Source organism: Camelina sativa, chromosome 1 (genome assembly GCF_000633955.1).
Source record: "Camelina sativa cultivar DH55 chromosome 1, Cs, whole genome shotgun sequence".
NCBI classification, from domain to species: Eukaryota; Viridiplantae; Streptophyta; class Magnoliopsida; order Brassicales; family Brassicaceae; genus Camelina; species Camelina sativa.
This window is the reverse complement of record NC_025685.1, coordinates 8,602,875-8,625,050: the sequence shown is the minus strand read 5'-3', so window position 1 is coordinate 8,625,050 and position 22,176 is coordinate 8,602,875. Positions and strand designations below refer to the sequence as shown.

Sequence of the window (22,176 nt, the reverse complement as noted above, 5' to 3'; positions counted from 1 at the left end):
CCCCCCCCCCCGTTTAATTGGCACTCAGATGTCTGGGGTCTCAAGATTTCTCAGAAAATAAAAATGTTATTGTGGAAGATTGTACAACAGGCCATCCCAGTGGGAGCAAATCTTACTCGCCGCAACATCTCAGAGGTATTAAAGTGCCCACATTGTAATGCAAGTGAATCTGAAATCCACTTGTTCTTTACTTATCCGTTTGTGGTCAGTGTCTGGAACCTGGATCCTTTTAGCAATTTTTTTTCTCCACAACTCCTGCCCTCTACCTCTGAAGGTATCACCAAAACAAACCAATTGCTTTGTCTACCACCAACTGGTATTGGAGGAGGCCCCCTATCTCCGTGGATACTCTGGATCCTATGGATGACACGGAGTAAGATGATCTTCAATAAAGAGCACACAAGGGCTGACGAAGCCATTCAACTCGCAATCATCAAGGCAAAGGAGTGGCAACTGGCGCAATCGGAGAAAACAAGTCAACAACCAAAACCCAAAATGTTTTCTTTTCCTAATCGAACACAACAGAATGTGGATTTGATTACATGTTTCACAGATGCCTCGTGGATCTCAGAACCAAAAGCGGGTCTTGGCTGGGTTTTCAAAGACCACCAAGATCGGACTGTGCAACAGGGCTCATCCTTGGCACTCTATGTCTCTTCCACCTTGATGGCCGAAGCTTTAGCAACTCTTACTGCGGTAGAAGTTGCAATCGCTTCGGGTTTCACCCATCTATCAGTAGCCTCAGACTCCCATCGGTTAGTCAAGGCCTTGAATTTGAAGCTCCACTCGAAGGAACTTCACGGGATTCTCCACGATATCCTAGATCTATCAAGTAATTTATCTGTTTGCAATTTTCATTTTATTCCTAGAACCCAAAATCAGATCGCAGATGCTCTTGCGAAGAACGCTCTCAATCTGTCTCTCTCTTGTACAGGGAAAATCTCAATCTGGCTCCTTTTAGCAACTCTTTTTCTCCACAACTCTTGCCCTCTACCTCTGAAGGTATCACCAAAACAAACCAGTTGATTTGTCTACCACCAACTGGTATTGGAGGAGGCCCCCTATCTCCGTGGATACTCTGGATCCTATGGACGACACGGAATAAGATGATCTTCAATAAAGAGCACACAAAGGCTGACGAAGCCATTCAACTCGCAATCATCAGGGCAAAGGAGTGGCAACTGGCGCAATCGGAGAAAACAAGTCAACAACCAAAACCCAAAATGTTTTCTTTTCCTAATCGAACACAACAAAATGTGGATTTGATTACCTGTTTCACAGATGCCTCGTGGATCTCAGAACCAAAAGCGGGTCTTGGCTGGGTTTTCAAAGACCACCAAGATCAGACTGTGCAACAGGGCTCATCCTTGGCACTCCATGTCTCTTCCCCCTTGATGGCCGAAGCTTTAGCAACTCTTACTGCGGTAGAAGTTGCAATCGCTTCGGGTTTCACCCATCTATCAGTAGCCTCAGACTCCCATCGGTTAGTCAAGGCCTTGAATTTGAAGCTCCACTCGAAGGAACTTCACGGGATTCTCCACGATATCCTAGATCTATCAAGTAATTTATCTGTTTGCAATTTTCATTTTATTCCTAGAACCCAAAATCAGATCGCAGATGCTCTTGCGAAGAACGCTCTCAATCTGTCTCTCTCTTGTACAGGGAAAATCTCAATCTGGCTCCTTTTAGCAACTCTTTTTCTCCACAACTCTTGCCCTCTACCTCTGAAGGTATCACCAAAACAAACCAGTTGATTTGTCTACCACCAACTGGTATTGGAGGAGGCCCCCTATCTCCGTGGATACTCTGGATCCTATGGACGACACGGAATAAGATGATCTTCAATAAAGAGCACACAAAGGCTGACGAAGCCATTCAACTCGCAATCATCAAGGCAAAGGAGTGGCAACTGGCGCAATCGGAGAAAACAAGTCAACAACCAAAACCCAAAATGTTTTCTTTTCCTAATCGAACACAACAGAATGTGGATTTGATTACATGTTTCACAGATGCCTCGTGGATCTCAGAACCAAAAGCGGGTCTTGGCTGGGTTTTCAAAGACCACCAAGATCGGACTGTGCAACAGGGCTCATCCTTGGCACTCTATGTCTCTTCCACCTTGATGGCCGAAGCTTTAGCAACTCTTACTGCGGTAGAAGTTGCAATCGCTTCGGGTTTCACCCATCTATCAGTAGCCTCAGACTCCCATCGGTTAGTCAAGGCCTTGAATTTGAAGCTCCACTCGAAGGAACTTCACGGGATTCTCCACGATATCCTAGATCTATCAAGTAATTTATCTGTTTGCAATTTTCATTTTATTCCTAGAACCCAAAATCAGATCGCAGATGCTCTTGCGAAGAACGCTCTCAATCTGTCTCTCTCTTGTACAGGGAAAATCTCAATCTGGCTCCTTTTAGCAACTCTTTTTCTCCACAACTCTTGCCCTCTACCTCTGAAGGTATCACCAAAACAAACCAGTTGATTTGTCTACCACCAACTGGTATTGGAGGAGGCCCCCTATCTCCGTGGATACTCTGGATCCTATGGACGACACGGAATAAGATGATCTTCAATAAAGAGCACACAAAGGCTGACGAAGCCATTCAACTCGCAATCATCAGGGCAAAGGAGTGGCAACTGGCGCAATCGGAGAAAACAAGTCAACAACCAAAACCCAAAATGTTTTCTTTTCCTAATCGAACACAACAAAATGTGGATTTGATTACCTGTTTCACAGATGCCTCGTGGATCTCAGAACCAAAAGCGGGTCTTGGCTGGGTTTTCAAAGACCACCAAGATCAGACTGTGCAACAGGGCTCATCCTTGGCACTCCATGTCTCTTCCCCCTTGATGGCCGAAGCTTTAGCAACTCTTACTGCGGTAGAAGTTGCAATCGCTTCGGGTTTCACCCATCTATCAGTAGCCTCAGACTCCCATCGGTTAGTCAAGGCCTTGAATTTGAAGCTCCACTTGAAGGAACTTCACCGGATTCTCCACGATATCCTAGATCTATCAAGTAATTTATCTGTTTGCAATTTTCATTTTATTCCTAGAACCCAAAATCAGATCGCAGATGCTCTTGCGAAGAACGCTCTCAATCTGTCTCTCTCTTGTATTTGAACCGTCGTTCTGTCAATATAAGAATCTGATTGCCAAAAAAAAATGATAGAAATAGTTTCATGTGCTAGAATTAGCTTACTATCCATTCAATTAGGGTGGTGCCATCAACAATTGAAAGCTCATTTGGTTGAGAATATATACAGCAAAAATTTGGTACAAACCAATATTACAACTAATTTTTTTGATTTGTACTTATATTTTTAATATGTTTTTATGTTTTGTATGTTTTAAAATTTATGAAATGCAATAATTATCTAATTTTATAAAATATAAAATGTTTAAACATTTATACTACTTATATTCTACTTAAATTTTTTTAATTTCAAAAAACTATCTTTTCAAAAATAAGAGATTCAAAATTATATCCTACCATTAGAGGAAGAGATCATTTTAATTAAGATTTTAAAAATTCTTATGCTATAAACAGAAACAGTACATAGTATATTTTTAAAAAATTATAAGAGCCTCAAATTTATATCATACAATTAGACTTGCTCTAATGTCACCATATCTTAACATAAAAAACACATATCACAGTTTTACTTGATTTTCAAGAAAAGATATCACAGCTTTAATTGACCTAGTGGTGATAAGACAAAACTGAAACCAAAACTAGATCACTAGCGCGTGGCAAAATATAAAACTACAAAAATAAACTAATGGTCTACAGAAATATGTCTAGATACATTTTTCTGGTGACAGCATTTTATTACTATAAAGGACATTGTAGTTAAAAACCGACAAAACGTGGGTGAGGAAGTTTGTCTTTCAAGAAACATAATTTCAAGAAGTGTTTAGAGCGATAAATTCAGAGCTTAATCATTTTTCTATCCACATTATATCCTTGAAAGACAAACTTCCTCTAACTACAATGTCTTTTTTTCCTCACACAGTCCTTCCACCATGCTTTTTCTTTCAAATCCAGCTTGGTTTTGTATATTGATAGTTTAGAGACAAGTTATAAAAGGAAGAGTTATTGTTGTAAAAATTGTTCTAGGATGATGTGTAACGATGGAATAGAATGGACAAGCTTTAAGTAAATTCTGAACTCTTCGGTTTTGTTTCTTCCGTTAAGCTATCTCTCTTGGTCACCGTTCCTTTGTGAAAGAGTATATAGACAAGTGACTGACCTCTCTTGCTTTTATTTTTCCAACCTATGTTCCAGTAGCCATGCAAAACAACTGATCATGTGCCGGAAACAACCTGGGTTGCCATTGGACGACTTATCATGCTTCGTGTACTCTGGTATGTATATGTGATGAATGCAACAACGGGTCATTCCAAGGCCGGTGTGTTACTGTGTTATTTGCGGATGGGTTGGGATCTCAAACGTTTAATACTGCAAAGAGTGTACACTTGGCCTTCTCTTTTCATATGTGGTTCACTTTGGATAGGAAGGGGATTACCAGTTGGACTCTCGTCATGTCACTCTTCCTTCTCTTCTCTTCCAGCTGAGGAGCCCTTTTGTTATAAAAATGGATACTGTGATATACTCCACAAGAATATTTCACTTAGGTTAACTTTGCTTTGTTTCTAAACTATCAATGATGTAAATATCTAAATGATCTCGTCGATCTCATCATTATCCCTTCATGCCATTTTTTATGTAGTGGAATAGTTAGGTGTCGTTGAAAAGATTGAAGCCAAATTTTCCTTTTTTGTATTTTGAAATATTCTAAAATCACCCCAAGTTTAATAATAAATCTCACAAAATCACATTTCATATTCTTGATTAAAAAATAAAAAAAAAAACTCTAAAAACAATCAAATCTTCTTAAAACCTCACTCAAATCTTTCAAAACTCTAAAAAGTTAAAATCCTACCGAATCCTTTAAAATTCAAGTTCAATACCTTCCTCTTACTATTTTTATCCTATAGAACAAAAGGATCTGAAAAAAATGATTTTTTAATACCATTTCTTCTCCCTTCCATCACAAGAAGCCATTGGAGGAGGTTTAAAAACCGACAAAACGTGGGTGAGGAAGTTTGTCTTTCAAGAAACATAATTTCAAGAAGTGTTTAGAGCGATAAATTCAGAGCTTAATCATTTTTCTATCCACATTAATTCATACCGTAAAATAGTTTAATGTGTATGCATACGCTGCAAATTAAATCTCATTCATTATATACTTCTTCAATACAAATTTAGAGCGATACATACATTCATACATCATACCCTAAAAAAAACGAATCTCCTTCATTATACTTGAATGCTTTCGGACATGCATGCGAGTTTTGATCTACTTTTTTGGATTTTTTTAATAAGAAAACAGCGAGTTTTGTTTCTTCCTCATTGTTAATTAGGCATCAAGAATTTCTAAAATATGCACGTGACTGGTGAAAAGAGGAATATTTTTACTACCACCTTTTAAGTTTTTTACATATCCTACATTAATTATTCAGAAAATCTGTGAGAAGTCAGAACAAAGCAATGGGCCATTCAAAAATAACGCCGCGACCGACCCGATGGGCAATGGTGCAGACCGAATGATGTGCTGGAATGTGGTTTTAACATCAACATGTGTATTGTGTAACCTGTCCCTTGAGACACGGTACCATCTGTTTTTTGGTTGCAGATACTCTTCTGAAGTCTGGACTGCTCTCGCTAAACCTCTGCTACAACGCCACTTCTCCACAACTTGGCAAGCGGTAGTTGTTAACGTCACAACGCATCAGCACAATCTCATCCAGTCATTTCTTATTCGTTACAGCTTTCAACTCTCGGTCCACTCACTATGGCGGGAACGAAATGAGAGAAAGTCAGCCGCCAACTTCTACAGTTCTACAACCAACCTCATCGCCTGGCTCGATAAACAAATTCGGAACAAGCTTTTAGTCATTCAACGAGAAGGTGATCGACGGTACGAAGCAGCTAACAGGCTTGGTTTGCATCACGAGCTCTTCAGTAAACTTATGCCATTTTAACCTCTAAATGCCTTCTGAAACTTTTGCATCTAATGTAAGTAAACGTTATTTTTTCTTGAATTAATATAGCATTATGTTCAACAAAAAAAAATTCGATCGTGACTGATTATGTATTCGTCAGCTAACTTGTATAAACGTTGGTCTGGCTACTATATGCAAAACACGAGTTTCATGTTCAGCTTTTTTTATTAGCCATGCATTTGAACTGAAGCAATACTATATAATATAACATGGCGCGCATGCCATCGGTACAGTTTGAACTACGATGTTAAATACCTTAAAAATTGCATAAATCAATCATTAAGCCTACAAAAAATCACAGCTTTAATTGGCCTTATTGCTACTTTGAAGACAAAAACAAAAACAAAGACTAGATCGCTAGCGTGGTAAACTATAAAACTACAAAAATAAACTATTATTCTGCGGAGATTTGTCTAGATACATTTTCATTACAAACCATCCACAGCACACCACAAACAAACAAAACGAAGATTTAAGTTTTTCAATTTCGGCACCAATCATAAAACTGCGTCCAGATTCAGATTTAAAATTGTCTCGTGGTCCTCCTCTCTTGACCACCTAACTAAAGCTGCAAATTGTAGTTCTTTGTGTTCTAATTTTAGTTATTATTATACATACTCAGTTTCGATATCTATTTCTTTCTTAGTTGATCATACTTCTGTTTTAATAAAATCCATGATTGTACCAAAAGTAAATTTATTAATTTTAAGAATTTCCTAGCTCAATTTGCTACAAAACCCTTACAAATCATTTGCATCATAATGGCTTTCTTTGAAATGATTACTTTATTCCGAATTTTCTGTCAAGCAAATATATATGTGTGCACCTGTCTGTGTGATATAACGACCATTCTTATGATTTCAGTTGTGATCATTTGATTCTCCTGTTCAATTTTTCTAAGAAACTGATGAAACTAATATCCAAAATTCTGAATTATTGTTTGATACCGAACATATGAGAATTTTCATCAAGAACATCTTAAAAGGGCTTAGCAAACTACGACAAAACATCATCACAGCTTTAATTGACCTAGTGCTGCTAAGACAAAACTAAAACAAAAACTAGATCACTAGCGCGTGGTAAAATATAAAACTATAAAAATAAAACTAATTGTATACAGAGATATGTCTAGATACATTTTTCGTGTCACGGCATTTTATTACTATAAAGGCAACAACAAACCATCGACAGCACACCACAAACAAAACAAGAAAAACGATAGATTCTTAATTTTAGTTTTTTTTTTGGATTTTTTCTATAATTTTCCCTTTGCTTGTTTTATTATTCAATTATGTAAGCTAATTTATTTTCTTTGTTTTGTTTGTTCTCTTTTATTATTAGGCAAGCATGCGAAGAATATGCAAGACACGCTGAGAAATTAGCAATCAAGCTCTTAGAACTAATTTCATTAAGCTTAGGCTTACCAAAAGAGCGTTTTAACGATAACAAATGAGTTTTTTCAGATTAAATCGTTATCCTCCATGTCCAAGACCTGACCAAGCTTTAGGTAATGGTCACCACAAAGTCCCAGACGTATTAGGTTTACTGGCTTAAGATGACGTTGGAGGATTACAAGTGAAACGTAGATCGGACGGTGTTTGGTTTCCCATTAGACCCGTCCCTAATGCTCTTATCATCAATTTAGGCACTTGTATGGAGGTAATTAATTAATTTCATATATACACAACATTACGATATTCTAGCTATCATAACTAATGAGTACATTATTCCTCATAATAAAAATGATAACATAGGTATGGACGAATGATAAGTACTGGAGCACAGAGCATATGTCCGAGATTCCGAATTATTGTTGATCCCGGACATATGAGAAACATTCATCAAGAACATCTACAAAGACCTTAGCAAGGGTTTGATCCCATTGGGTTTTGATATCCCAAATTTTATTGCCCTCAAGTTAATTTTATAATGTAAACTATTATTTGTGGTATGCGCGCGCCAAGAGTTGAGTATATGTAATGTACAATACTCTTCGTCTAAATCTACGTTCAGAAAGGCTTAAATTAGTAAGATACGATCGTCACTGATTTATGTATTCGTCAGCTAACTTGTATAAACGTTGGTCTGGCTAATATATGCAAAACACGAGTTTCGTGTTCAGTTTTTTTATTAGCCATGCATTTGAACTGAAGCAATACTATATAATATAACATGACATAGGTATCGTTTGAACTATAAAGGCAGATTTACGTTTTTCAATTTCGTCACGGCATTTCATAACTATAAAGGCAGATTTACGTTTTTCAATTTCGGCACCACTCATAAAACTGCGTCCAGATTCAGATTTAAAATTGTCTTGTGTCTTGTGGTCCTCCTCTCTCCACCACCTAACTATCGCTCTCTATGTTCTAAATTTAGTTATTGATATACACACTCCGTTTCAATATATATTTCTTGCTTAGTAGATCATACTTCTGTTTTAATAAAATCCAACTTTGTTAATTTTAAGAATTTCTTAGCTGAATTTTCTGCAAAACCCTTACAAATCATTTGCATCAAAATCGTTTTATTTGAAAAGATTTAATTTATTCCGAATTTTCTTTCAATCATATCTATATGCATGTGATATAACGACACTTATTTGTTTCTCAACACTATATGCATGATATTAAAGTCAAGGAGAGCGCAGGAACAACATTTAAAGTTGGAAATAAAATTTTCAATTTATTCTTTGTAAGACCCAACAACCACTTTTATGATTTCAATTGTGATCATTTGAGTATCCCGTTCAATTTTTCTAAGAAAACTGATGAAACTGTTATCCGAAAATTCCGAATTATTGTCGATACCGAACATATATGAGAAAAAAATCATCAAGAACATCTTAAAAGGCCGGCCGGCCTTAGCAAACTAGGATGTTAAATACCTTAAAAATTGCATACAGCAATCTTTAAGCGACTTACCAGACAATGACCATTAAAGGTGTTATGTCACCATATCTTATCCTACAAAAATATCATCACAGCTTTAATTGACCTAGTATTGCTAATTAAGACAAAAACAAAAGAAAAACTAGATCACTAGCGCGTGGTAAAATATAAAACTAATGCATGGTCTACGGAGATATGTCTAGATACATTTATCTGGTGACAGCATTTTATTCCTATAAAGGCAACAACAAACGAACCATCCACAGCACACCACAAACAAAACAAACAAGAAAAGCGATATCTCCAAAGCCTAAGCTGCTAAGCATCACCGCAAAAAAAACAAGAAAAACTGCCATGGGAGATCTCGGAGAAGCTTTTATCCAAGCTCCAGAACACAAACCCAACACACACCTCATTAACTCCGGTGATCTCATTTCCCCCGACGAGATCCCGACCATCGACCTCTCTTCTCTCAAAGATCCAGATCATGACAAGACGGCCATCGCCAAGGAGATTGCAGATGCATGCAAGAGATGGGGATTTTTCCAGGTGGTCAACCACGGCTTGCCTTCGGATTTAAGGCGTCGTGTAGATGAGACAGCGGCTGAGTTTTTCAACCTAACGACGGATGAGAAGAGGAAAGTTAAAAGAGACGAAGTGAATCCTATGGGTTACCACGACGAGGAACACACCAAGAACGTTAGAGACTGGAAGGAGATTTTTGATTTCTTTTTACAGGATTCGACGATCGCTCCGGCGACAACCGAGCCGGAAGATACTGATCTCAGAAGGCTCACCAACCAATGGCCTCAAAACCCTTCTCAATTCAGGTGACCATCTTGATTGTTCTTCACGATACCTAGAGTTTAGGGCCCATTGGGCCTCATTATAAATTCATTATTTAATTAAATCCTGAAAAGTGAATTTTTTTATCGTGTGTGGTAGAGAGATATGCCAAGAATATGCAAGAGAAGTTGAGAAGTTAGCTTTTAAGCTCTTGGAACTTATCTCCATTAGTTTGGGTCTACCTGGTGATCGCTTAGCCGGCTTCTTCAATGACCAAACTAGTTTTGTGCGGTTTAACCATTACCCTCCTTGCCCGAACCCCGACCTAGCATTAGGTGTTGGACGCCACAAAGACGCAGGAGCAATAACCGTCCTTGCCCAAGATAGTGTAGGTGGGTTACAAGTGAGTCGTAGATCCGATGGACAATGGATCCCCGTGACACCGAACCCGGATGCTTTGATCATTAACATTGGCAATTGTATTCAGGTAATTATAAACCAATACGATCAATATATATATATATATATATATATATTTTTGATGTATTCTAGGAACCAATGATGAATGCAATATAAAATTTTCTTGTGGTGTAGGTTTGGACAAATGATAAATATTGGAGTGCAGAGCATAGAGTGGTGGTGAACTCAAGCAAAGAGAGGTTCTCAATACCCTTCTTCTTTTTCCCGTCACATGAAGTCAACATTGAACCATTGGAAGAGCTTATAAGTGAAGACAACCCGCCTTGTTACAAAATGTACAATTGGGGAAAGTTCTTTGTTTCAAGAAACAGAAGTGATTACAAGAAGCTCGAGGTTGAGAACATCCAGATTGATCACTTCAAGGCTTAGTTAAGCACATCGATTATATCTAAGTCTCATGTTAATTTCTCGTGGTTCTTTATTTGGTCAATCAAGTTCAGATTTGTTTTTTTCTTTAAAACTAATATGCAGAGTTTCTTTCTAATAAATGTTTAATCAAAATGCAAGCGTGATTTTTCATGTTTAAAAGTATTAAATTGAAATTGTTTTATAAGGAACTGCCTCTATCAAAAACTTTATCATTTGCCATCATTTCATTCCCAAATATTATTCTTTTTGGTGAGAACATTCCCAAATATACATTGACCTACAATTTTGATAAATGAGAAACTAATTACGTACGTCTTTAGGCTATATATATTTGTTTTAATAAGTTCACAGGTTTACAAATTGAATTGGAATTGGAGAAAACCCTCTCATCAAATATTTTATCATTTGAGTTTGTTACAAAAATAATAATAAGTTTGATTAGTGTACTGTTACTGTATATCGGTGATTTACTATTTTTATCCTATAGTACAAAGGGATCTGAAAAAAAGTTGAGATATATATGCGTTGTCAAAAGACAAAAACAAAAACACAAATATCCAAACAAATCACGTGATTGCCTCTAGCTAACTTGCCAGTTGCCACGGTAAAAAGAATTAGCAAAGTTAAAAAAATACCACTTAGTGGTCAAAAACAGAGTATCTACGGGGGAGAGAATGCAGGCCTGGAATCAAAATGTCAATCCAAGTTGTATCTTCTGCAGACACCCGCTAGAGAGCATTTGTTCTTCACGTGCCAATTCACACAACAGGTGTGGAAAGAGCTAATTGCATGTCTTCTCAGGGACAAATACACAACAAACTGCTCCGACGTCATTTCTCTGCTCATAGGAAACGAGTTGGATAAAGCCACAAAGTTTCTCTTGGGTTATACTTTTCAAAACACGATTCACTCATTGTGGAGGGAGCGAAATGCTCGGCCACATGGGGAGACACCGACACTAGAGGATACGTTTGTTAAACTGATAGATAAGAACGTCCGTAATCGACTCATCACCATTGGTGCTTTTCAACCTTGGTTTGCTGCTAGGCTCTGCTAAGTATATTGGTTTGATTTTACTGCTCTTTGTAATTTATGAAAAGCTACATACAAGCCATCTAAAACGTTGGTTCTACTTATGAATATAATTTAACATTTATTCAAAAAAAAAAAAAAAAAAAAAAAANTATCACCTAAGTACCCACAAAATTAATACAAGAAGCTTACATAGAGTGGTGATGAATACTTGTGATGATTCAGTCGAGATTTTCAATACCATTCTTTTCCATCCCATCTCAAGAAGCCATTGGAGGAGGTTTAGAGATTACTAAATCTGGGGTGAGGAAGTTTGTCTTTCAAGAAACATAACTGATTTCAAGAAGTGTTTAGAGCGATAAATTCAGAGCTTAATTATTTTTCTATATATCCACATTCATACCGTAAAATAGTTTTATGTGAATGCATACGTGATACGATGCAAATTTAAATCTCATTCATTATACTTCCTCACCCCAAATTTAGAGCGATACATACATTCATACCGTAAAAAAAAAAAAAAGAATCTCCTTCATTATACTTGAATGCTTTTGGATATGCATGCGAGATTGGATCTACTTTTGGATTTTTTTTTCATTAAAACAGCGAGTTTTGTTTCTTCCTAATAGTTAATTAGGCATCAAGAATTTCTATCTAATATGCACGCGAACTGGTGAAAAGAGGAATATTTTTACTACCACTTTTAAGTTTTTTACATATCCTACATTATACTTGAATGGCCATTGCTTTGTTCTGACTTCTGACAGTTTTTTTCGAATAATTTTTTTTTTTCTTTCAAAAAAAAAATTATTCGAAAAAAACTGTCAGAAGTAAAAACAAAGCAATGGGCCATTCAAAAATAACGCCGCCACCACCCGAAGGGCAATGGCCAATAGTAAGCCCAAACCAAATTGTAAGTCGAAGTATTCTGTGTAAGCGTTTTAAATATTTGCGAGACCATTACAGAGATTCATGGGAACAAAGCAAAAAAAAAAAGACCGAAATCTACGAAAGCAACAACAATAAACACTGTTAAACACAAATCACTATACCAACATGAATAACAAAGTAAGACGGGGCAAAAGACTGTACGAGTACGACGCATAAATCGTCTTGGCCGCAAAGATCAAGATTAAGTTGGACTTAAAATTGCTACGAATGGTCGATATCCACGATCCCCTAAGCCATCCCTTGAAATCTTAGATCGGGCATAGCTCACAGCTAAAATATAGGTTCCTTTTGCTATGTAGGTAGCTACATGTGGCTGTACTTAGCTAGCTTCATAAATACTCAAATTTTGGTTTGACTAGTTTAAAATTTTTAATGATATATATATAAAAGAGAAATACAAATTCAAAAATTGCTCAATATTTCCTAGAATGCCACTCAATTAGTTATGAAGTAGAGTGTCAATTGAAATTGGGAGGGGTAATTTTGTCATAAATCATCAATCAACATTACCCGACCCGGTCGTAATAAAGATCTGCGTCCTTTCACATATAACCCGGTATGTACGTAATTGATGGACTTCGACTCTAATATCAACGGGCTCTACAAAATCGAAAAAAAAAGCCATTTCAATTATTTGTTTTACAAAAATTCGAAATCAATCAGAAAATCTTCAAGACTATATCACCACAAACAATTATCTGAATCATCGCTCAATCAAATTTCCACAATTTATCCAGAAAATCTTCACAGCTTAATCACCCCACAATTACCTCAATCATCGCTCAATTCTTAATATTCGAATAAAGAATTTCAGGAAAAAGAATCAAAGATTTTGTGCTTCCACACAATCTTTCATCAAACACACTAACCTAAACACTAATACATGAATCACGTATAAATCGACTCATCACCGCATAGATTAAAATCATCACAAATACACCATATCTCGAGTCTAAAACTTTCACACATACCTCGCAATGACTTCTTCGTACGCTTTGCTCCGAGATGTAAAGCTTTCAAGACTTCATGGAAAGTGCAAGTCCGTGACCTGCATACCTGGAAAACATATACTACACTGTTTGGTGAAAATTTCGACATGGTGCTCGATGATGCTCACGATAGTACAAACATCTATTAATCTAATACAGCAATATAACTAATATCCATGTTCATACTCTTAACCTACCAGTAACATCATTTCCAGGAAAAAAAGATTCATGCTACAGTGAAAAAGAATCTTATGAATCGGCTCGAGAACAGGATCACTCAAGGAGAAATGGCGATCAGTTGAAAATTTCGGACTGAGTTTTGCCAGTGGTCAATTCAAACCAACAGGTCATCGGTACAAAAGATGAGTTTCATGTCTCAGACCGTTGTGGAGAAGATAGATTCACTAGGAAATGACCCATACATATCTCTTTCCCGGTTTGAATATGTAATCTCCGGGAACCTCAACCCAAACTTCCTAATAAGTAATCATATAAATAATATCATCTATGTATTTTAAATATAATATGAAAAGTTTACATCTTATGATAAATCGTTTTATGTGTTTACAGACATTGTTGGTCAAATGGTGAATGTTGGTGAAATGGAGTTAATAGATGTTAACAACAAGCCAACAAATAAGATTGACTTTGAGCTCAGGGATGAGAGGTATATAATAATTTATTTCTAACAGAGAATTTTTAAAAAAGTTAAATGTATCTCTGTAATTGAGAATATTTATTACTCATGGTCACAGTGATGTAAGGTTGACATGTACATTGTGGGGATCATTCGCTGATCGAATATACGCTACATGTCAAGCAGTGGATGTTGAGATGGTTATTTGTCTTTTGAGATTTGCCAAAATCAAACTCTACAATGGTACGTGTTTATGAAAATAAAGAAATATCGTTTGAGTGAGTTTTGAAAAATTTATTGGCTTCAAATATCTTGATAGATGTAAGGACTATCTCAAATGCTTTCAATGCATCACAACAATGGAGAGGTCTATCACCAATATGCAAATGGGACCATCAAAGATATCTTGGAATCTATTGAGGTTTCACTATTTAAACTGTTAATTATTTTGATTTTACTGCATATCTATGGTATGTGTAAGGTAAATATTTATTTTCCTGTTTCGTAGATTGGTAAGGTTAAGCTCTATTGTACTATTTACGCCATAGACTGTGACTGGGCGTGGTACTATATTGCATGTAAAAAGTGTAATTTATATGGTTTTCAATTACGTGTTAAGAAAATCTCTAAAAACATAATCTGTAGTTAAGTGTTGAATATTTTATTTCTGTTTTAATCACTATATATCCGCAAACAGTTTTAAAGAGATTTTCAAAATCTTTATACTGAAACCCTAAAAAAAAAAACCCTAATAACTTTAATAGTATAAATATGTATATCGACCCATCGTTAATTCATAAAAAACATTTTAAACTTTTTTTACTTCTTTATTTATTAGTAATCTCTGCAAAATTTTACAGGGGAAAAAATGATAAACAATCAAGATCCATTTTTTAGGGCTTGGTATGAGTTTAATGTTAGTTGTTTAGAGGCTAGACATCTTACTTTCAAGGAAATTCCTCAGTCTTATTCGTGGAACGAGGAACTCATGAAGTTTGAAAGGAGTCAAACAACAACCATGATTCGAAGGTCAAAATATATTTCAAAAAACAGTGATGGTAATATATATGTTAAACTTCTTTTTAGGTATCTGAAAGGACCAACAAGTGATAAAGATTTGAGGAGTTACAATGGCGTGCTAGACAACTCATACAAGGAAGCATGTGTTGGCCAGAGGTTTAATTGACAAAGTTACGTTAGTATGCTGCTTCTAAATGTTTTAAGATGTCAATGCTTTTGTTTTTACTTATCCATCTTGAGTAAAATTTTAATATAATAAACTTATTCATAGTTTTCTATCATTATAAACGCACATAATAAATAGTAATTACATATTAGATAGACAACCAAACGACATTAGATTGAATTAGTTGGGGTTCCAGAAAACATACCTTAAAAAACTAACCTTAGATATGAGTTCTGTCAATCATGATGAATCTTCTCAGCCTTTTCTAAAGTGTAATTACTTGATGTTTAGCAGCTAACCTACAAGAATACAACAACCGTAGTCAGCATTTCAATTCACAAAAGCAATAAGTTATAGCTATTATAAATTAACCAATGTCCAAAGTACTTATCTGATTGTTATTTATCTCTGTTACAATCGATAACCCCCTCGATTCGATTGTAAGATATTAAGTCATTGCAAATAACTTTGTATATAATGCTACAGATTATCTGGAATACGAGAAGTTATACCGTTCGTATTTTTGTGATTTAACTTTGATACCCGCAGCTGTTTTCTCCAAATCCATGAAATAAACAACAAAATATCAGCAATTTGTTAATAACAATGGAAATTAGAATCAAATTTATCTTCTATAATCCAACAAACCCTCTAAATTAACCAAATTGATACAACTTCATTATTTCAAAAATAGATTGGGGTCAAACTGTACACAACATAGATGCTGCAAATCGTGTAACTAAACATAATTAAGAAAGATTCTAAAATCAGCTTACCCACATGATCGATTTGTAGAAGGAATTAACCAAATTGAAAAATCTCCGGCTGAAACCCAATCATTGCAAGTCGATCGTCCATCATAAGTAGCCGAAAGCATCTTTTTTTTCGTTTTTTTGTTTTTTTTCATCAGGTTGCTATAACAGATCGATGGAGAGTTTAGATGAAAAAAATTGCGATTAAGAGAAATTTACAGATCTGCCGAAGATGAATCGACTGAGGAAGAAGATAGAGAGAGATGCGTTAAGACGATCAACAAAGAAGAGGATGTTGTTTCGTGTTCTTCCTAATTTCATTCAATTATTATTACATTTCCGGAAAATTACAGTTATGTTATAAAACATGAGGATTCTAAGTCTAGAATCTCTTATTATTATTTATGAATGATTTGAAGTTACATATATATAGTAAATACAAAGTCTTAAATATAAACTGACTTAGTCTAATACTCATGGCCGATTGGCCTTTGCTTCTAGCCGATGAGCTTCATGGGCCATAACCGTATATGGGCTTAGTTATGGAGTCCATCCTTATGTTATAAATCCAGTTTTTCTTTTATAGCCAGACTTATTAAATACTTAAATGTTGTTGCATCCATCACAGGAGAATAACTCCTCATAGTCTATTCTTGGTCTTTGAGAGAGCTTTGTACTACAAGTCGTACCTTATATCTCACGATTTCATTATTCTCATTTGTCTTTCTTACAAAGACCCATTTATGTCAAACTGGTTTAATTTCAGGTGTTGTCCTTAAGATCGGACCAAACACACTTCTCTTCTTTAAAGAGTTTAACTCCACGTCAATGACTTCTTTCCACTTTAGCCAATCTTTACTTTGAGTGCACTCTAATATAGAAGTGGGTTCATGATCCTCATTTATTTCAAGTGCTACCTTGTATGCAAATATTTTATCGATGTCGACATCTTTTCGGTTCCATTGAATTCCAGACATAATATAATTTATTGAGATCTCATTATTATCAATACCTTCAGGACCTTGAGGTTCAGCGTCCCAAACCTCATTTGGTACCTTAGGATTTGCCGCGGCCATGTCTGTATTTTCCTTAACCTCGGTTTGAATTGCACCTTTCTTAGATTTCTGAGGGTTCTTATCTTTAGAACCTAATGGTCTACCTCGTTTCAAATGTGGCTTAGACTCTGTAGCAACTTGATTATTGTGTTCCTTCTGAACATCAATACGTACTGGTGCATTAATAGCTGGTATGTACGATTTTGTTACTCTCTTTGGGTCAGCAAAGGAATTTGGCAATTGATTAGCTAGCTTCTGTAAATGAATAATCTTTTGAACCTCTGCATCACATGCTAGAGTTCGAGGATCTTGCCAATTTAAGGATGTTTGATTCCATGTTAATTATTTAACCAGCTTGCTTGTCCACCCAACATAGGAAATTCGGATTCTGTAAATTGACAGTCCGCGTATTTGGCCTTAAATAAATCTCCTGTAGTTGGCTCAAGATACTTAATAATGGTGGGAGACTCATATCCAACATATATTCCCATCCTCCTTTGAGGTCCCATCTTAGTTCTCTGTGGTGGAACAATAGGTACATAAACGGCACACCCGAATGTTTTGAGATGGGATATATCTGGCTCATGACCCGTTAATAGTTAGGATGGTGAATACTTATGTTCACTAGATGGCCTGATGCGTATAAGCTCTGCTGCATGTAAAACTGTGTGTCCCCAAGCCGACATAGAAAGCTTCGACCTCATTAACAATGGCCGATGTATCAATTGTATTCATTTAATGAAGGATTCAGCCAATCCATTTTGTGTATGGACATGTGCCACAAGATGTTCCACACTCACCCCCATGGACATACAGTAATCATTAAACGCTTGGGATGTAAATTAACCAGCATTGTCTAGACGTATAGTCTTAAGTGGAAAATCTGGAAAATGTGCTCTTAGTCTTATAATTTGAGCCAACAGTCTAGCAAATGCTAGGTTCCTTGTGGATAACAAGCAAACATGTGACCATCTGGTTGATGCATCGATCATAACCATAAAATATCTAAACGACCTACAAGGTGGGTGTATTGGTCCACATATATCACCTTGTATCCTTTCCAGAAAGTTTAAAGTCTCTTTAGTGACTTTTACTGGTGATGGTCTTATGATAAGTTTCCCTTGTGCACATGCTACACACGTGAGATGTTTAGGGATAATTTTTTCTCTCTTTAAGAGTGTGCCCATTTGAATTCATAATAAGCTTACGCATCATGTTAGAATCCGGATGGCCAAGCCGGTCATGCCATAGAGTGAACTGTTCATTAAACATTTTATTCTTTGCCAAGTTAGCTTCTATCATGTTAATCTTAGCATGGTATAAACCAGTGGCTAGTGCAGGTATAGTCTCTAGGACCTTCTTATGCCCACTCACGGTTTCAGTAATGTATAGAAATTCTTTGTTCCTTCACCCTTTGTTTCAACATGATAACCATTCAATCGAATGTCTTTAAAGCTCAATAAACTTCTTTTAGAGCTGGGTGAGTACAAGGCATCACTTAGTTCAATATGTGTGCCATTAGGTAATAATATGTGAGCTTGGCCGTAGCCTTCTATTAAGCTTGCTATACCCGCAATTGTACTAACATTGGCACTTTTCATTATGAGGTTTATGAAATATCTTTTGTCCTTCAATATTGTGTGGTTGGATCCACTGTCCACCACTAGTGCACTCATATCCTCGGCCATTTCTTTCACCGATTAGGAGTTGACTGGATATGAACCGGGAGCTAAAGACCTCGGTTTTACTTATCTTGATCACGAACCTCGGACTAGGTAGGAGGTAGAAACCGATCACAAACAGTAGCTGCTTCACGAACAGGAACAAATCGTCATCTGCAATCACTACTACTCTTGCTCAGCAAAGGTCTCCAGTTGCAAAGGTATTTACATTTTTGGAAGCAGCATTGCTTCCTCGGTATTTATATGGTCTTATTTGGTTAAAGGATTGTATTTGCTGCTTGTTGAGTTGGGATAATGAAAAGCCGATTAGCTGGAGTGGAGCCTTTTGAGTAAAAGAATTGGGAATTTAGTGAGTCATTTTGAACTTACAATGTTGATTAATAACAGGGAATGATGATTAATTTTGCGGAGAATATAGCCAATTTTGCTGCTTCAAGTGGAAAGAAGCATGTTATTGTGCTATCCAGTTTAGACTTCCAAAGGCTGCATAACTTGGATATGTCAAGGTAACTATAACGCCTCCTTTTATATGTTTTTCCTCTCATTTTTTTCATATGGCTTCAATGTGAAACTTGACATGGACTAGTGCAAATACAATCATACATAATCACAGATGTGATAGATAAGTGAGCACCACATGCACATTTTTCTTTTGTCATAGTTACTAAAAGCAAACTCTTCACAAGTTAATTTTAATTCCTCCTTGGCAATTACTTTAGAGGCCCGCAGGTGTATTATCTGTCTAACGCGGGATCGGAAGGAAAAGATGATAACTGTGAGAAACTCGGATTTGGAAGATTGAACGAGTATGATTCAGAAGGAAGATGTTGGAAGTACCTTAGCTCCGTCTTTGAGAAGAACAGTGAAGAAGAGTTGACCTTCCCTTCAGAAGATGAACTCGAAGACATCGACTACTACCCAAGCTTGCCATTTGCAGCTCTTTTCTCAGCTTTTAAGGTAAAGAAATGCCTCATAATGAACAATTTATCCATACGCAGATGATTAAAACACTTACATGGCCTGCGTGGGATTTATCTTGTTTTTGGGGTTAGGCAAAAGGCTTGAAGGTGACATGTCTGCTATGTTACTGTTCTGAAGGAGACAACATTAATAAATAGGAGGCCTCATCCTTAAGTGGTTTATAACAAATTATTATTCTTTCACTGTTTTAATAAATAGGAGGCCTTATCTGGCCCAATCCAAAATAGTTTGGAAATAAAAATGTAGCCCATTAAAAATGCAAGATTTTGTCTCAAAGTACTTAATCTTATATATAGAGATTTATGAAAAATACTAAAATAGTAGATAATATAATACATACACTTACAAGCTAAAATATCATTTATATAAAAAATTTAGGTTCAATTGTGCAAAAAAATTTAAGAGCAAATTTTGAATATAAAATTAAGATTAACTACCCATGTTTTATATTTAACAAACAACCAATTACACCTTTCAACTAAAACAATATAACACACTCAAACAACGATTTCAACCCCCGGTATCATAAAATAACAATACTATTCAGCATAGGAAAAAATTAAAACAACACATATTAATACATTTACATACATTTTACTAATATATACATATAATTTCTACTTAATTAATATATTTAAAATAAAATTTAAATATAATTCGTTCCGCGGTACACCTAGAGATGTCAAAATGGTTAACTCAACCAAACTCAACTCATTATCCAATGAGTTAAAAGTTAAATGAGTTAATGAGTTGACTCAACTCATTTAACAATTGGGTTGGATCAACCCATGAATCATTTAGTTAAATGAGTTAGATGAATAATTGGTTAACCCACTACAATATAAATTAATTAATATATAATATAAAATAATAATAATTAATCTTTATCATCCTTTTTACTATCATCATCATTATCACCATCACATAACTTTTAGTGGAAAATTATAGAGGAAAAATCAGATTTTACATTTTCGGCGGGAAAATTGTGGTTTTGAGATTTTGGCGGAAAATTATGGTTACCATTTTTGGCGGGAGATTTACGTTTGCGGGTTTGCGTTTTTGGCGGAAAATTTACAGGTTTGCGTTTTTGGCGAGAAATTTACGGGTTTGCATTTTTGGCGGGAAATTTACGTTTGTGGGTTTGCATTTTTAGCGGGAAATTTACAGGTTTGCGTTTTTGGCGAGAAATTTACGGGTTTGCGTTTTTGGCGGGAAATTTACGTTTGTGGGTTTGCATTTTTGGCGGGAAATTTACAGGTTTGCGTTTTTGGCGAGAAATTTACGGGTTTGCGTTTTTGGCGGAAAATTTATGGGTTTGCGTTTTTGGCGGGAAATTTTACGGGTTTACGATTTTGGCGGGAAATTTACGGGTTTGCGTTTTTGGCGAGAAATTTATGAGTTTGCATTTTGGTGGGAAAATAGTGGGTTTGAGATTTTGGCGGGAAATTGCGGATTTGAATTTTGGTGAGAAAATTGCGGATTTGCGTTTTTGGCGTGAAAATTATAAATTCTGAATTTTGGCAAGAAAACTACGGATTTCAATTTTATCAAAAATTACGGATTTGTGTTTTTGGCGGGAAAATTGCGGGTTTGAGATTTTGGCGGGAAAATTATGATGATGTTGATGATATTAGGTTGATAATGTAGAAATTGATGGGTTAGTGGGTTAACTCATAAACCTATTATAACCAAACTCATTTGACTCATTAACTCATTTAATCATCAACTCATTTAACCCATCAAGTCATTAGGGTTAAAATTTTCAACTCATTAGGGTTCTTGATTTGAGTTGAATTGAGTTAAACTATTAGTCTTGACCCATTTTGACACTCATAGGTACACCGCGAATTCAAATATAGTATATATATTTTGTTTTCAGAATGAGGGAGTAACAGAATATCAAATCAAATCAAATAATGTACTGTTTCATAAGGCAATAATATATTGTTGTGTGATATTGCGTGCAATAAAAAAGAAACAAATATGAATTTTTTTTATATATGTTATTAAAAAAAAAAAAAGGATGGTCGAAAAAGAGGAGTAGGTGGAGGGGCAAGTCGGCTTTTGATTTGTTAAAAAAAAAAAACTACACACGAGTGACCAACCGATTCGACTCACCGAGTCAACCGAGATAACACAGATTCAACTCGCTCGAGCTGAATCTGTAAAGTTGTTTATTTTTTCTTTTGTAATTTTTTTGTTTTTTCATGTTCTTGGGTTTGTTTGGTTGGGTCACTCTTCAGATCAGGTGTAAAGAGAGAGAGAAAAAAAAAGGAGAGACAGTAGTGTTGTAACACCCCCCCCCCCCCCCCCCCCCCC

At 35.9% G+C, this 22,176-nt stretch overlaps 2 protein-coding genes across 2 annotated transcripts; both read left to right on the top strand.

The window, feature by feature from the left end:
* On the top strand, window positions 9,206-10,742 carry LOC104783941 (protein DMR6-LIKE OXYGENASE 1-like). Its single transcript, XM_010509039.2, has 3 exons — window positions 9,206-9,787; window positions 9,903-10,230; window positions 10,338-10,742. Exons 1-3 carry the CDS (start codon window positions 9,312-9,314, stop codon window positions 10,590-10,592), a joined length of 1,059 nt encoding a protein of 352 aa, XP_010507341.1. The 5' UTR covers window positions 9,206-9,311; the 3' UTR covers window positions 10,593-10,742.
* LOC104705478 lies at window positions 19,031-20,035 on the top strand. Its single transcript, XM_019240879.1, has 4 exons — window positions 19,031-19,076; window positions 19,264-19,382; window positions 19,596-19,833; window positions 19,929-20,035. The coding sequence occupies exons 2-4, from the start codon at window positions 19,267-19,269 to the stop codon at window positions 19,992-19,994; spliced, it is 420 nt and encodes a 139-aa protein (XP_019096424.1). The 5' UTR covers window positions 19,031-19,076; window positions 19,264-19,266; the 3' UTR covers window positions 19,995-20,035.

Bases quoted from the DNA above. Each gene is read 5' to 3' on its own strand.
- LOC104705478 (XM_019240879.1), top strand. From the start codon at position 19,267: ATGATGATTAATTTTGCGGAGAATATAGCCAATTTTGCTGCTTCAAGT. The intron at 19,383-19,595 runs GTAACTATAACG...CAATTACTTTAG, and splicing joins CATAACTTGGATATGTCAAG to AGGCCCGCAGGTGTATTATC. The intron at 19,834-19,928 runs GTAAAGAAATGC...TTTTGGGGTTAG, and splicing joins CTCTTTTCTCAGCTTTTAAG to GCAAAAGGCTTGAAGGTGAC.
- LOC104783941 (XM_010509039.2), top strand. From the start codon at position 9,312: ATGGGAGATCTCGGAGAAGCTTTTATCCAAGCTCCAGAACACAAACCC. The intron at 9,788-9,902 runs GTGACCATCTTG...CGTGTGTGGTAG, and splicing joins CAAAACCCTTCTCAATTCAG to AGAGATATGCCAAGAATATG. The intron at 10,231-10,337 runs GTAATTATAAAC...CTTGTGGTGTAG, and splicing joins ACATTGGCAATTGTATTCAG to GTTTGGACAAATGATAAATA.